At 36.9% G+C, this 13,976-nt stretch overlaps 1 protein-coding gene across 2 annotated transcripts in view; it reads left to right on the top strand.

The window, feature by feature from the left end:
- The window catches only part of RBBP8 (RB binding protein 8, endonuclease), an 82,663-nt gene extending 69,083 nt beyond the window's left edge, over positions 1-13,580 (top strand). For both annotated transcript variants that reach the window (XM_061399765.1, XM_061399764.1), the window contains 6 exons: positions 82-196; positions 3,413-3,556; positions 6,968-7,037; positions 8,953-9,049; positions 11,753-11,894; positions 13,179-13,580. In XM_061399765.1, coding sequence (XP_061255749.1) covers positions 82-196; positions 3,413-3,556; positions 6,968-7,037; positions 8,953-9,049; positions 11,753-11,894; positions 13,179-13,276 — 666 coding nt within the window. In that variant the 3' untranslated portion in view covers positions 13,277-13,580. The remainder of the gene's footprint in view (positions 1-81; positions 197-3,412; positions 3,557-6,967; positions 7,038-8,952; positions 9,050-11,752; positions 11,895-13,178) is intronic.
- The last annotated feature ends 396 nt before the right edge of the window (positions 13,581-13,976 follow it).

Here is a 13,976-nt window from a genome sequence, read left to right as displayed (position 1 = left end):
ATGTTACGTATATTTTTACCATCCCCCCCCCAAAATAACTATAAGGTCATAAAAATTTTGAATTTTTAAACATTTATTCAGGATGGCAGTCAGTCAAGATTAGCAGGAGAGACAGTGGACATGGACTGTACGTTGGTTAGTGAAACCATGCTCTTAAAACTGAAGAAGCAAGAGCAGAAGGGAGAAGAGAGTCCAAGTAAGATTTGTGTTTGTTTTTGTTTTTGTTTTTTAATTTTAATACAAAGTGGAAGGAAGTTTATAGTCATACCATGCAAAATGACCTTTTCACCATAAACCAGTTTTTCCCCTGTTCTACTAATAGTAGACTTCTCTTTAGTAAAGCTTAGTTTCCATATTTCAGCAAAAAAAAAAACTTTAGTAAAAATAATTTTTATTTTCAAAAGAATTCAAGTTGTGTCCAGGGGTCAGCAAACTTCAACCAGCTGCCAGTTTTGTCAGTAAACTTTTGCTGGAACCCAGCCTCACTCACTTGTTTAATTTATTGCCTACGGCTGCTTGTGTGACAAGGCAGCAGAATTGAGTAGTTTCTGCAGAGACCTTATGGCCCCACAGGCCTAAAATATTTACTGTCTGACCCTTTAAGAAAAAGTTTCCTGATCCCTCGTTAAGATAATTTTTTCATAAAAGTTGTAAAGGGAATCTTGAGAGTCCTGTTTTAGAAATATTATTTTCCAAAGCAATTTGATAAGGAGAAAAAGGGGGGATTCTGCTGAGAAGTATTAGTTGTTCAGTTGCTAAGTTTTGTCCAACTCTTTTGAAAAGTATTAGTACAGATTTGCAAATAAGCAGTAAACTCAGACTAATAGTGTATATGATGAGTGATTCTGCCATTTTCTTTTTCTGTAGAAAAGATTTGGCTAAACTAGGGGTCTACAGCCCTTTGTAGTAAGAAACTGATAATTCTTTATGTAAAGCCTTGATTTTCTGAAAGCGGTGGGAGCGTGGAAGGATTGGGTTGGCACCACCTTAGCAATGTTTCTGACTACAGAGGCATGTGACACGAGACAACTAGACTGAATAGTTGTCACTCATCGCCCTCACGTGATGAACAGTTAGGACCTGCCACATCGGGATGCGAGGCTAAAAGCAGAGGCATTTCCCAATGGTCCTCTGTTAGAAACTGAGGACACTCAGACTGTGTGTGCATTTCCTGTATTCTGCTGCGAATTCTCCAGTCTGCCTGCTCGGGGTCCCAGGTCTTGTTCTTGCTTCTTATAAAATGCCTTATTTCTCACTGCAGTAAATGCAGTAAACGAGAGAAAATTTTAACAGCCTTTTCCTTAATTCTTTGTTCTTTAGTAACGAATAATTATCTATACAATCAAATAGCTGGCTGCCTACAGTGAAAAGGACAATAGTTATTAAAAGGAGAACCTTAACAGTGATTTAGTCCTTTTATAGTGAATGACACATAACTTTTTTCTTAAGAAGATGACTTTGCTTTTAAGATTATTTTGTTCCTGGTACCAGTTCCTGATGTTTTCCTATTTTGTAGAAAAGGGCAAAACTAAAGTATGGCAGCTTTGGCTTCTAATTTATCTAGCTAATCTAAGAAGATGATAGCTTCCCAAATATATTTGAAACAAGTAACTTATGAAGGTGAAATTAGAACTTAAACTAATGAATGGAGATAATTTTGGCTAAATAAGGCATAATGAATACTGTTGCTGCACAGTAGGTCACTCCAGTAAATCAGAGGATTAGAACAATAACAATTTTTTTTTTATCTTTCATAGTTTCTGTGCCTGAGGAATTCAGGAAGGGCTGGGCTGGGTGGTTCTATCTCAGGGTCTCATACAGATGGTGGCTGGAGCTGGAACAGCAGAGAACTAGACAGATGGGAGACTCTTGGCTGCTCTCTCAGCATTCAGTCTCAGGGTTTCGCCATATAGTCTTTACATGTGGGCTAGTTTGAGCTTCCTTACCGCACAGAGACTAGGTTCCCAGAGTAAGCATCCCCAAAGAGCAGTGTAGAAGTGCACAGCATTTTGATGATCTGGACTCAGTAGTTGCTCAGTAGGAGTGCCACTGTCACATTTATAAGAACAGCAAGGTGGGATAGGAGATATTGTTGAGCCTGTACTTAGGAAAAAACAGTCTGCACATTTTACCCATAAGGTAGATTTTTTTCATACTTAGAATTGATGAAATATAAACTTAAAGATGAAACATACCATTAAATGATACTGCTAATATTCAATTCAAAAAAAAATTTTTATATCTGTGTTCAACTTATTAGATACTATGATAGATATATATCCTTATATATCAAAAAAGAATGTAGTCCGTCCTCAAGCATTTTACAGTCAGAAGTCAGCAACAAAAAGAAATCAATAAATCATTAACGTACTATGATTTATTGACAGCATATACAGAATGCTTTGGGAATGCCTAGTGCACAGGAATTATTTTTACTAAATTTGATCCTCAGAATGAAAAATGAACAAATGTTTCATCATTCAGTAATTATGGAGACACAATTCTATATCAGGAACTGGAGCAAATAGTAAACAGAAGTACCTGCCTCTTATGGAATTTACATTGTAATAGGGGAGAAACAAGTATTGTGTGCTAGATGATGGTACGTGCTGGAGAAAGATAAAACAGGGTGAGGTGCTAGAGCGTCTGCACTGGGGGAGGTGGCTGGTAGTGATTATATAGAGTGATCTTGGCAGGTTCCAGTTTTGTCACATTTGTTAGCCAACTGAATTTCTCTATTTTTGGTAAACTGGTGTTTTAAAAAATGTGATTATACAGTGGAAATGTATTAGGTTGGCCCAAAAGTTCATTCGGGTTTTTCCATACCATCTTACAGAAAAACCCAAACAAATTTTTTGGCCCACCTAACAGTTAGTACTCTGAAGATGAAATTAGCATTTGCATATCAAATATGGAATTGAATTCATTATTTCTATAACACTGAACTACCAAGTGTTCATAATAATGCAAGAAGATACTTTTCTGATACATTAGAAAAATAAAGAACTAAACAAAACTTTATAGAGGTTTTTATGTCAGTTATTTATACACAGTTTATTTAAACTTCATATTTATCACCGTTTATTATGCTGTATTTTCTCTTCCTCACAATTCCTTTGGTAGTTCCTTTTGGTTTACTATGAATTATACATGAGCTGATAGAAAAATATGTTTTAACATTTATAATGACAGTAACAAAAAAACCAGCATTCTCGTCACATAAATAAAGGACAGTTGAAGGCATAACATTAAAAACCTTTGGAAATGTACAGTAATTACCCAGACTTGGGGTTTATTCTTGCCTAATACACATCTAAATTATTTTGCGGCAGTTCTTACAAGTTTCTGTGTATTAGTCTACCTAGAAAGCAAAACGCTTACTTGTGGCCTAAGCCAATGCTCTTTTGCACAGATGGAGAAAGAAAGATGAATGATAGCTTGGAAGATATGTTTGATCGGACGACACATGAAGAATATGAGTCCTGTTTGGCGGAGAGCTTCCCCCAGGTAGCAGATGAAGAGAAGGAATTGACAACTACTACAAAAAAACCAAACAGTAAGGCAGTTTTCTTTCAAATTGTGTTTTTTTCCCATTACACTGAATTTAGTAAAGTAAGTTGTCAATCTTATTAACAGAGGCCTAATGAGGTATCTTAACAATTAAAACAATGTTTATTGAATAAATCTTTTTTCAGTTTTTTTTAAAGATAATTTCAGATTAATAGAAGAGTTACCAAAAATAGTTCAGAGGGTTATGCTTCAATGAAAAGAAGATACTTGAATGGCCAGTAAGCACATGAAAAGCTGGTGAACACTCTTGAACATCAGGGATGGTGACAATACTTCACATCCACAGAAGTGGTTGGATAACATGTGTCTCTAGCAAGGGTGAAGAGCAGCTGGAACTCTCGCATTGCTGATGGAGTAGAAAATTGGTTATACTTTGGAAACCAGTTCAGCAGGGGGCTTTTTAAACAGCTTTATTGAGGTCAGTCAGTTTTTTGTGAAGTTAAGCATATACCTGTGTTGTGACCTAGCAATTCCACTGCTCAGTATATACCCACAAAAAATGAAAACATGTTCATACTACTTCACAACAAAAACTACTAGACTCAGCAATGTGGATTAGTCTCCAAAATTTGTTGGGCTAGACAAATGCAAAAGATGGAGAAGAATATATGGTATATCATCTCGTTGATATGAAGTTCTAAAACAGACATAACTAAGCTACAGTGATAGAAATTAAATGAGTGACTGTAGGGGAGGGAAGAGACAGAAGAGAATGTTCTTGTGCATGAGAGACAACAGAATAGGAAACTTGCGTGGACATGTTCACTATCTTGATTTGGGTAGCAGTTACACTGGAATATACACTAGTCAAAATTCATCTCAGTGCACTTAAAATAAGTATATGTAAATTATGCCTCAGTAAAGTAGATGGTTTTAAAGTCTTCAGTGGTTTCCCAGTGCACTTAAAATTCAAACTCCTTCTTTTGGCTCCCAAGGCCCATCATAGTCTGGTACCTGCCCACCCAACATCTAACCCTGCCCCCGTCTTTCCCAACAGTTCCCTTTTTTGGCAGATTAATCACACTGTCCTCCTTTTACATCATATAATATACCAAACTTTTTGCCATTGAGGACCTTTACGTAGAACATTCACCATTCGTATTCTTGTCATGACTGACTTCTCTTTAATCATCAGTTATTACCTGAGATATTCAGGTAGGCTTAGCTGTCTGCTTGCTTAATGTTTGTTTCCCTCAGTTCAGTTCAGTCGCTCAGTCGTATCTGACTCTTTGCGACCCCATGAATCGCAGCATGCCAGGCCTCCCTGTCCATCACCAACTCCTGGAGTTCACTCAGACTCAGTCCATCGAGTCAGTGATGCCATCCAGCCATCTCATCCTCTGTTGTCCCCTTCTCCTCCTGCCCCCAATCCCTCCCAGCATCAGAGTCTTTTCCAATGAGTCAACTCTTTGCGTGAGGTGGCCAAAGTACTGGAGTTTCAGCTTTAGCATCATTCCTTCCAAAGAAATCCCAGGGCTGATCTCCTTCAAAATGGCCTGGTTGGATCTCCTTGCAGTCCAAGGGACTCTCAAGAGTCTTCTCCAACACCACAGTTCAAAAGCATCAATTCTTCAGCGCTCAGCTTTCTTCACAGTCCAACTCTCACATCCATACATGACCACAGGAAAAACCATAGCCTTGACTAGACGAACCTTTGTTGGCAAAGTAATGTCTCTGCTTTTCAATATGCTATCTAGGTTGGTCATAACTTTTCTTCTAAGGAGTAAGCGTCTTTTAATTTCATGGCTGCAGTCACCATCTGCAGTGATTTTGGAGTCCAAAAAAAGAAAGTTTGACACTGTTTCCACTGTTTCCCCATCTATTTCCCATGAAGTGATGGGACCAGATGCCATGATCTTCGTTTTCTGAATGTTGAGCTTTAGGCCAACTTTTTCACTCTCCACTTTCACTTTCATCAAGAGGCTTTTTTTTAGTTTCTCTTCACTTTCTGCCATAAGGGTGGTGTCACCTCCATATCTGAGGTTATTGATATTTCTCCTGGCAATCTTGATTCCAGCTTGTGCTTCTTCCAGCCCAGTGTTTCTCATGATGTACTCTGCATATAAGTTAAATAAGGAGGGTGACAATATACAGCCTTGACGTACTCCTTTTCCTATTTGGAACCAGTCTGTTGTTCCCTGTCCAGTTCTAACTGTTGCTTCCTGACCTGCATACAAATTTCTCAAGAGGCAGATCAGGTGGTCTGGGATTCCCATCTCTTTCAGAATTTTCCACAGTTTATTGTGATCCACACAGTCCAAGGCTTTGGCATAGTCAATAAAGCAGAAATAGATGTTTTTCTGGAACTCTCATGCTTTTTCCATGATCCAGCGGATGTTGGCAATTTGATCTCTGGTTCCTCTGCCTTTTCTAAAACCAGCTTGAACATCTGGAAGTTCACGGTTCACGTATTGCTGAAGCCTGGCTTGGAGAATTTTGAGCATTACTTTGCTAGTGTGTGAGATGAGTGCAATTGTGTGGTAGTTTAAGCATTCTTTGGCATTGCCTTTCTTTGGGATTGGAATGAAAACTGACCTTTTCCAGTCCTGTGGCCACTGCTGAGTTTTCCAAATTTGCTGGCATATTGAGTGCAGCACTTTCACAGCATCATCTTTCAGGATTTGAAATAGCTCACCTGGAATTCCATCACCTCCACTAGCTTTGTTCGTAGTGATGCTTTCTAAGGCCCACTTGACTTCACATTCCAGGATGTCTGGCTCTAGGTGAGTGATCACACCGTCGTGATTATCTTGGTCGTGAAGATCTTTTCTGTGCAGTTCTTCTGTGTATTCCTGCCACCTGTTTCCCTCATGCAGTGTAAATTCCATGAGGACGGCAGACCTGGCCTCCCTGTTCTACATTGGCACAATGCTCAGTAAATTTTCATAATTTAAACAGATGATAGCAATTAGCTATTTGAGTCTAGACAACTTGAAATTCAGGTCCCTGGGCTTTCATTCTTATTCTGTCACCAGTTTTCTAATAAAATTTTAAAATCATTTTATTTCCTATTTATCAACTACCTTAAAGTCACATTATAAAAATCAACAGTACTAATAAGTGTACAGATTAAAACCTATCTTGTTATTGTCATTTGGAGCCAAATGATAATAGGCATCTGAGTAATTCTTTTAAAGTCTAAAATACTTTTATGGTTATGATTTTCATCCCTTCAGTAATTCTGAGGTGAGATAATCAGCACTCTCCTTATTAGGCAGATGAAAAAGAAAGGAAAGAATTCATTACAGAGAATTTAAACTAATTGCCTAGGGCCTAGAGTCTGAAATCCAATAAAAACAGATGTTTTGGCATATGTCTTCCCACCCCCCCCAAAAAAACCAAATTACTTTTCAGTAAGTTCTACATTAAGTTTGTGGTATGCTTGTTTTGTTTACAGCTCCTGGTGATAAACAAGATAAAGTCAAACAGAAAGCATTTGTGGAGCCATATTTTAAAGGTGATGAAAGGTATGTTGGCCTTGGTTAATACCAGCAATATGATTGGAAGTACAACAGAACTATCTTTGTCAGAACATCTCTGAACTGTGAAAATTGCTACTTTGGTTAAAATAGAATGCATATTATTTACCTTCCGACCATAACAAAAATGGAACTCGGGTATAAAAAATGACAAATTTTTAAAATAAGGAAGTCTTTTTTTACCATCATATTCTTTTTTGAATGGTGGTGACAGTTATTTTTTCTGCTCTATTATAACATACTTTATTCTTACCCTGTTTTATTGTGAACTTTATTTGAACTTCAGGAATTTGTTGAATACTGTAACTTGGGCTTCCCTGGTGGTGACTCAGCTAGTAAAGAATCCTCCTGCAATGTGGGAAACGATTCCTGGGTTCGATTCCTGGTTGGGAAGATCCCCTGGAGAAGGGAATGTCTACCCACTCCAGAATTCTGGCCTGGAGAATTCCATGGACTGTATAGTCCATGGGGTCGCAAAGAGTCGGACACGACTAAGTGACTTTCACTCACTAACTGGGTGGCAGACCTTAGGTTTGTGCTTCAGAGTTATTTTAGGAGAATTTTTAAATCTTAAAAAAAATTTAAACAGAAACAGATGAGATTCTGAGCAAAGGACATGACTAAATTCTGTATAAACTTAAGAGTCCATAAACTTTTTGAAAGAAAATATAGTTGTAGCAATATTGTTTTATCACTTCTTTCTCAGTCTTCCTTTTTAAGTTCACTGTTGATCCATAATTGAGAGTTGTTGGATTTAAGCACAGTAAGGACCTAGAATCTTACACGTTTTGAAATAGAGCACTTAAAGCTTTCCTTTGAAGAACAGCACTGCCAACTATCAAAATACCTTAAAAGAGTAGATGTGATACCCACAAGTCATTTTAAAATATCTGTTTTTTTGACTCAGACTGATTAAATTCACTGGGGTTATTTCTATTATAAACAAATTATGATGTTACATAAGTCTTCGCTTACTTATAAGTTTGGAGTTTTCTATATTGGGCTTCTTAAAGCAGGATACAAGTATATTAATAAAGATTCCTGATTGCTTTTTCTGACCAAAGTACCACATACCCATTAATCCATAATACCTCAGTAGCTTTGACCCTTCCTAGGTTTCCAGTGGTTCACGGTAGGATCTGATCCATTTAAAGTGAAAGTGTTAGTCACTCAGTCCAACTCTTTGCAACTCCATGGACTGTAGCCCACCAGGCTCCTCTGTCCATGGAATTTTCCATGGCAATAATACTGGAGTGGGTAGCCATTCCCTTCTCTGGGGCATCTTTCAGACCCAGGGATCAAACCCAGGTCCCCTGCACTGCAGGCAGATTTTACCATCTGAGCCACCCAAGCACAAATGATAGTTGTGCCTAACGTTTTGAAGAATTTAAGGTGGACAGAAGCAACAAAAGAAAGTGTTAGAGAAAATAGCAAATTACATGCAGACAAATGAATCTGTTCTTTGGGGAGAAGCAGGTTAGCCCTGATACCTGGTTTCATAGTACTAGAAACTGAGTTACCAGAGGCAGTGGTCTCTCTCAGTTATGTTACTGAATACCAGTTACCGAGTTTAATAATACAGCATTCCTTTTTAATTAGGTTGTTTTATATTTTACCACACAACCTAATAACTAATTTCAGCCAGCCAGAGGCAAAAATAGGAAGTAATAGTTATCTTTTTCAGTTAGAAAAAAGTATCTGTAAAAATACCTGATATGTAGTAGGCACTTAATATTTTAGTGAAGAGAGAATGAAGAAATGCTTTTGTCTCTCACATACTGAGGAAGCATTTCAAATAAAATGAATGAATGGGGATTATTTTTCCTTTGGATGCTCACGTTTGCTAATTTAAAATGTAAGCCAAAGGTCTCTATAGTAACAGATAAATTTATTTTTTCCCCAGAGAGACTGAATTACAAAATTTTCCTCATATTGAGGTGGTTCGGAAAAAAGAAGAGAGAAGAAAATTGCTTGGACACACATGTAAGGAGTGTGAAATTGTAAGTACAAATGTAAACTCTGTCATATGGGGTTTCTTTGAAGTTATGACTTCATGTGCATGATTTTAAAATCATAGATATAAACCATATTTGTATCTAGAAACAAGCTTGAGCCAAGAATAACGGAGTAAGTACATAGAGTATACAGACTGGCTGGGACCTGAGAGAAATGGAGAGAAAAGCCTCCATTTCTCTTAGAGTCTCTGTAAGCGAATGAGGGGCCTTCTTACTTCCAGCTTAAGACATTTACGCTGTTTGTTTTTTCTCTACTTATTTGTATTTCTTTTAATTTTTTCCCCTCATGTTATATTATAGTGGAGACTTTAATACATATACTATTGGGGAAATTTTCGATATTTTAGTCAGAAACTTTGCTGTAATATTTTTTACTTAAACACCAGCACTCTCAGGAAATGAGGTATACTCATAATTGTTTTTCTAAATAACCAGTACAACCATAAGCTCTTTTTTTTCTTCCCTAAACATTTTCCTTTCTAAAAATACAATGAACAGATTCCACTCCATCCTTAGAACCCACCTGCATTTCCCTTGTTTACTTTGGGTGTCTTGGACTAGATGTGTATCTTGAAGTAGATTGTACTAATTGTCCTGTTACTGAAGAGTCCTAGGCAGGTTCTGTGTTTTTCTGAAACTTGCAGTTTTTGTTTCTTCTTTTTGTTTCTTCCCTTGCTGTCCTTTAGCTGTTGGATACTTGTTTCCAGCAAAGTATTTATTTCCCCCTTAAATTTTATTTTTAAAAACTATAGCTAGAAAATCTCATGCACAGAGGAGCCTGGTGGGCTGCAGTCCGTAGGGTCACACAGAGTCGCACGTGACTGAAGTGACTTTGTCTGCGTGCACACACACACACACACATACACACAAGCACATTAAAGTTATGTGTGAATAGGTTACAGTGCAGGTAAGCATTTGGTGAGGCAAATGCTCTCATAAACTCAAGTGAGAGTGTAAATTGAGATCACTAATTTGGAAAGCAGTTTAGAGATAACAAACAAATGTATCGTATCATGAGTTTTCATAATACAAATTGAATATATCATGATTTCTTACTAAGGAATGTGATCTATACTAACTGAACCTCCAGTTTTTATAACTAGAACTAAAATTACCAATTAGAAAAGATTCTTTCACTGGAAACTCTTACTTTCCTTCTCAGAAATCATTTTTTTTGTGTGCTGTTATCCAGTGTCTGAAAACATTGTTTCATGTGTTTTATTCTTTTTTTTTTTAGTTTTTTAATATAGAGGGTAAATCTGTTCCCTGTTATTCCTTCATGACCAGGAGTCAAAGTGCCAGCCACATGTATCTAAATACTGTCTGTCTGCTTACAGTTCTGAAATATTTCCTATTTCATATTCCATGTGAAATATTCAGTGAACATGCAATACACATGTGGCTGTGTAATAGTCACCTCAAATTTCACATCGTAAAGCGAGCATACACTTTCTACCTCCAGTTCTCAGACCTTACCTCTGAGCCTTCTATATGTCCATTCTCCTAGTTGTTTAAACCAGAGATCTTTTAGGTATCTTCTTTCATCTGTCATATCTCAGTAATGGATCTATCAGCAAATCCTATTGATTGTCTGTTCAACACAGCAATAAATGGTCTCTTCTTCCAAATGATCTTCTTAGAATAAAAGTTAAATCATGTCAGTCTTCTGCCCAGAATCCTTAAATGTCGTCTCCTCTAAGAAATGAAATCAAAGCCCTTATCAAGGACAACAAGCTCACACCCCATGTCCTCTCTGACTTCATCTTCTGGCGCTCTCCCACCTGCTCGCTGTGTTACAGCCACCCTCGCCTACTGTTGTTTTGTCTGTGTGAAAGAGAAATATGTTAAAAACCCTCACTTAAAAAAAAATTCTGATCCTAGTCTGCCACTTGCAATAGGTGATATCTTTGATAAAATATCACTTGGATTTTCAGTTCCTCAAGTGTAAAACAGAATTAGCTGGATTGTGTGATCCAGTCATCTGTGTTTTATCAAACTTTACACCACTGCTTTGTGTTCTTTGGATCTAGAGCTTGAAGACCTGTATAGTTTTCACATAGAAGTTTTATCTTTCTTTGCACGAAGTTTAGGTTCTTTTTGGTCACAGTTGCAAAAAATAATATGCCTTTGATCCTAATTGATAGATGTAGTTTAAAAGAGCAAAGTCATGAAGCCTACAACCTTCAAAGCTTAACTTTTATTTTAAAAAATAGTGAAAGGAAAATCACTTCAAAACATACGCTATATCCAAATAACAGTTGAGAAATGTGCTGTTCAGAGCACAGGCCTTGGCTTTTTTGTTACTGGTCTGAGAAAAATTAATAGTTTGTATGTATGTAATAGTTTGTATGTAGCTATACCACTGAGCACACTGACTGTAAAGTTCAGCTGGCTTTTTTTTTTTAGTTATAATACTATTGATGAAGGATACAGTATGTTGCCTTACACTGTGATACAAGCCCTCTTCTTTGTGGAGCAAACATTTCACAGACCACTAATTATTATCAGTAATTTATAGGTAGTAATTTACTGGTAAGTGGTATAACTTACTAATATTATCCATAGGAATTCATTTTCCTTAGCATGCTGAATACTTTAGTAGTTTTTTTAGCTTCTGGTTTTTAATCAGTAAGCATAACACTCCATTTATTATTCCTCAGTGGAAAACCTAACCAGTTTTATTACCAGTATTATGCAGATTTTCCAGCAGAAGAAAGAGAAAAGAAGTTGGCTTCCTGCTCAAGACACCGATTTCGCTACATTCCACCCAACACACCAGAGAATTTCTGGGAAGTTGGTTTTCCTTCTACTCAGACTTGTATGGAAAGAGGTGAGAGTATAGCTTATGACATTTTGGAACTTTAAAAAAAAATACTGTGTATAATATATATACCCAAGTCTAAACATTAAACTTTTTCTTCATGGTTCTCTACCTTCTGCTATAAGTTGAGAGCCAGTTTTGTGGCACAAATACAGTTTCCTAAAGATAAAAGGCTTACGTTTAACTCTTCAAATAACTTCATTGGAATCATTGTTTACAAGCATGTTAATGAACTGTGTATGTGTTACCCTGCTTTTTTTAATCATTCAAATTTAAGAAAGTAATTTCTCTTCTGTCTAGTCATCGAAATGACTTTTAATAAAGTAACTTTACAAAAGTTGCCAAAGTTACATTGTTGAAAAGCATCTTTTTTTTTTTAAGAGGCTGCTGTGAATTTGGATGTTAAAACTTCACTTATCAAGAATGCTAGTTATTTATAAGCCATATTTGAGTAAAAAAGACTTTTGTTTGGGAAACTGTTAACATGCAACTCACTCCTTCAAATACAGCACTTACATTTAATAGAATCGAAGAACATATGCAGCTTTAAAGCTCCAGGTTTCTTAGCCGTAAGAAGCTTTTCCAAAAGATGCAAAGTCTATTACAGCTGTTACCATACTTGCACTTTCCCTTTTAGCAGGTCCTCTTCGACGTGATGTCTCTGCTTGCTCATCAGATAGAATTAGTCTGGATAGAGCCTGTGTTTGAGAACCTATCAGGGTATGGCAGACACAGTCCTCCCTGAAAACTACATCATGGAGGAGACACCCTTAGGAGAATCAAATAGTCTGAAGAGTATAGGGACCATGTCATCGCATCTAATAGCTACTGGAAAAAAGTCTTCTTGAAAAGCACCTAAATTTATCCTAATATTTAACACTTGTCCCCATTTGCACCCAATGGGAGGTAGAATAGGAAAGTGCCAAACAGCCCCAGTTCTGGAGTCAGATGTTGGCAGAGTCCCCACTCACTTGCTTCCCAGCTCTAGGAACTTGAGCGAGTTATCGGACTTCCCTGGGTCTCCATAAGCTCAGCTGTGAAATACGCGTAGTGGAAGCTACTGCAGAGGACTATGAGTTATCCCAGACAATGTTGTATACAGCACACTTGATAAATGTCTGCTGTTATTTTTAGTACAAATGAGAAAGCTGATGCTAAGTCATTCATCATCACAAGCGGCTAATAGAAAAATCATGTGAACTTAAAAGGCATGACATGAGACAGATGTTGACTGGATATATGCTAAAATATGTATGTTGCAAATATAGTCTAAATTTGTGATTTATTTTTAAGGTTACATTAAAGAAGACCTTGATCCTTGTCCTCGTCCAAAAAGACGGCAGCCTTACAATGCAATGTTTTCTCCAAAAGGCAAAGAGCAGAAGACATAAATGTTGAAGCAAAAACAGAAGAGAGGACAATTTTCTTTTTAGTTATTTATAGTTAAAGTTGGTGTTAAACATTGATTTTTTTTTTGATCTCCTGTAAACTGGTTTATAAATCATTTTTCTATTGAAAGTGTTTTTAAATGGCATTTACTCATCACACAGACAACTATTTAAAAATGTGGATAAGTTTATGTTGTATTTTCTTGCTTTTGCACCTTGAAAATAACAAGGGGCTTTTATTTTGCACTCTAAATTAAGAGTTGTTCATTACTTTATTTGGTAATATGTAATTACAATTTTGAAAATACATTTGTTGTAGTCTGATTTGTTTCCTCTCTTCTTTTTACTCCATCTTCCCTTGCTGTTCACATTCAGCAGTGACTTCATGTTAACATTACAGATTTTTATTCTCCTATGTAGATCATTTTAATCCCCAACTTTCAAGTCTTTTTTAAAATGCTAAATTTTAATATTCCTTTAACTTTTCAACTTGAAGTACTGTTCTGTTGGAGAAGGAAATGGCAACTCACTCCAGTACTCTTGCCTGGAGAACCCCATGGACAGAAGAGCCTGGTGGGCTGCAGTCTATAGGGTTGCAAAGAGTCAGACACAACTAAAGACATTTAGCATGCATGCACACACTGTTCTGTAGTGAAGTCCTTTCAGAGTGACCACAGGTAACTTTCTTTCCTTTGCCATGTAT

The sequence above is a fragment of the Bos javanicus genome, chromosome 24 (assembly GCF_032452875.1).
Source record: "Bos javanicus breed banteng chromosome 24, ARS-OSU_banteng_1.0, whole genome shotgun sequence".
NCBI lineage: Eukaryota > Metazoa > Chordata > Mammalia > Artiodactyla > Bovidae > Bos > Bos javanicus.
Note: the sequence above shows the minus strand (reverse complement) of the source record. Positions and strands in the feature narration are given on the sequence as shown.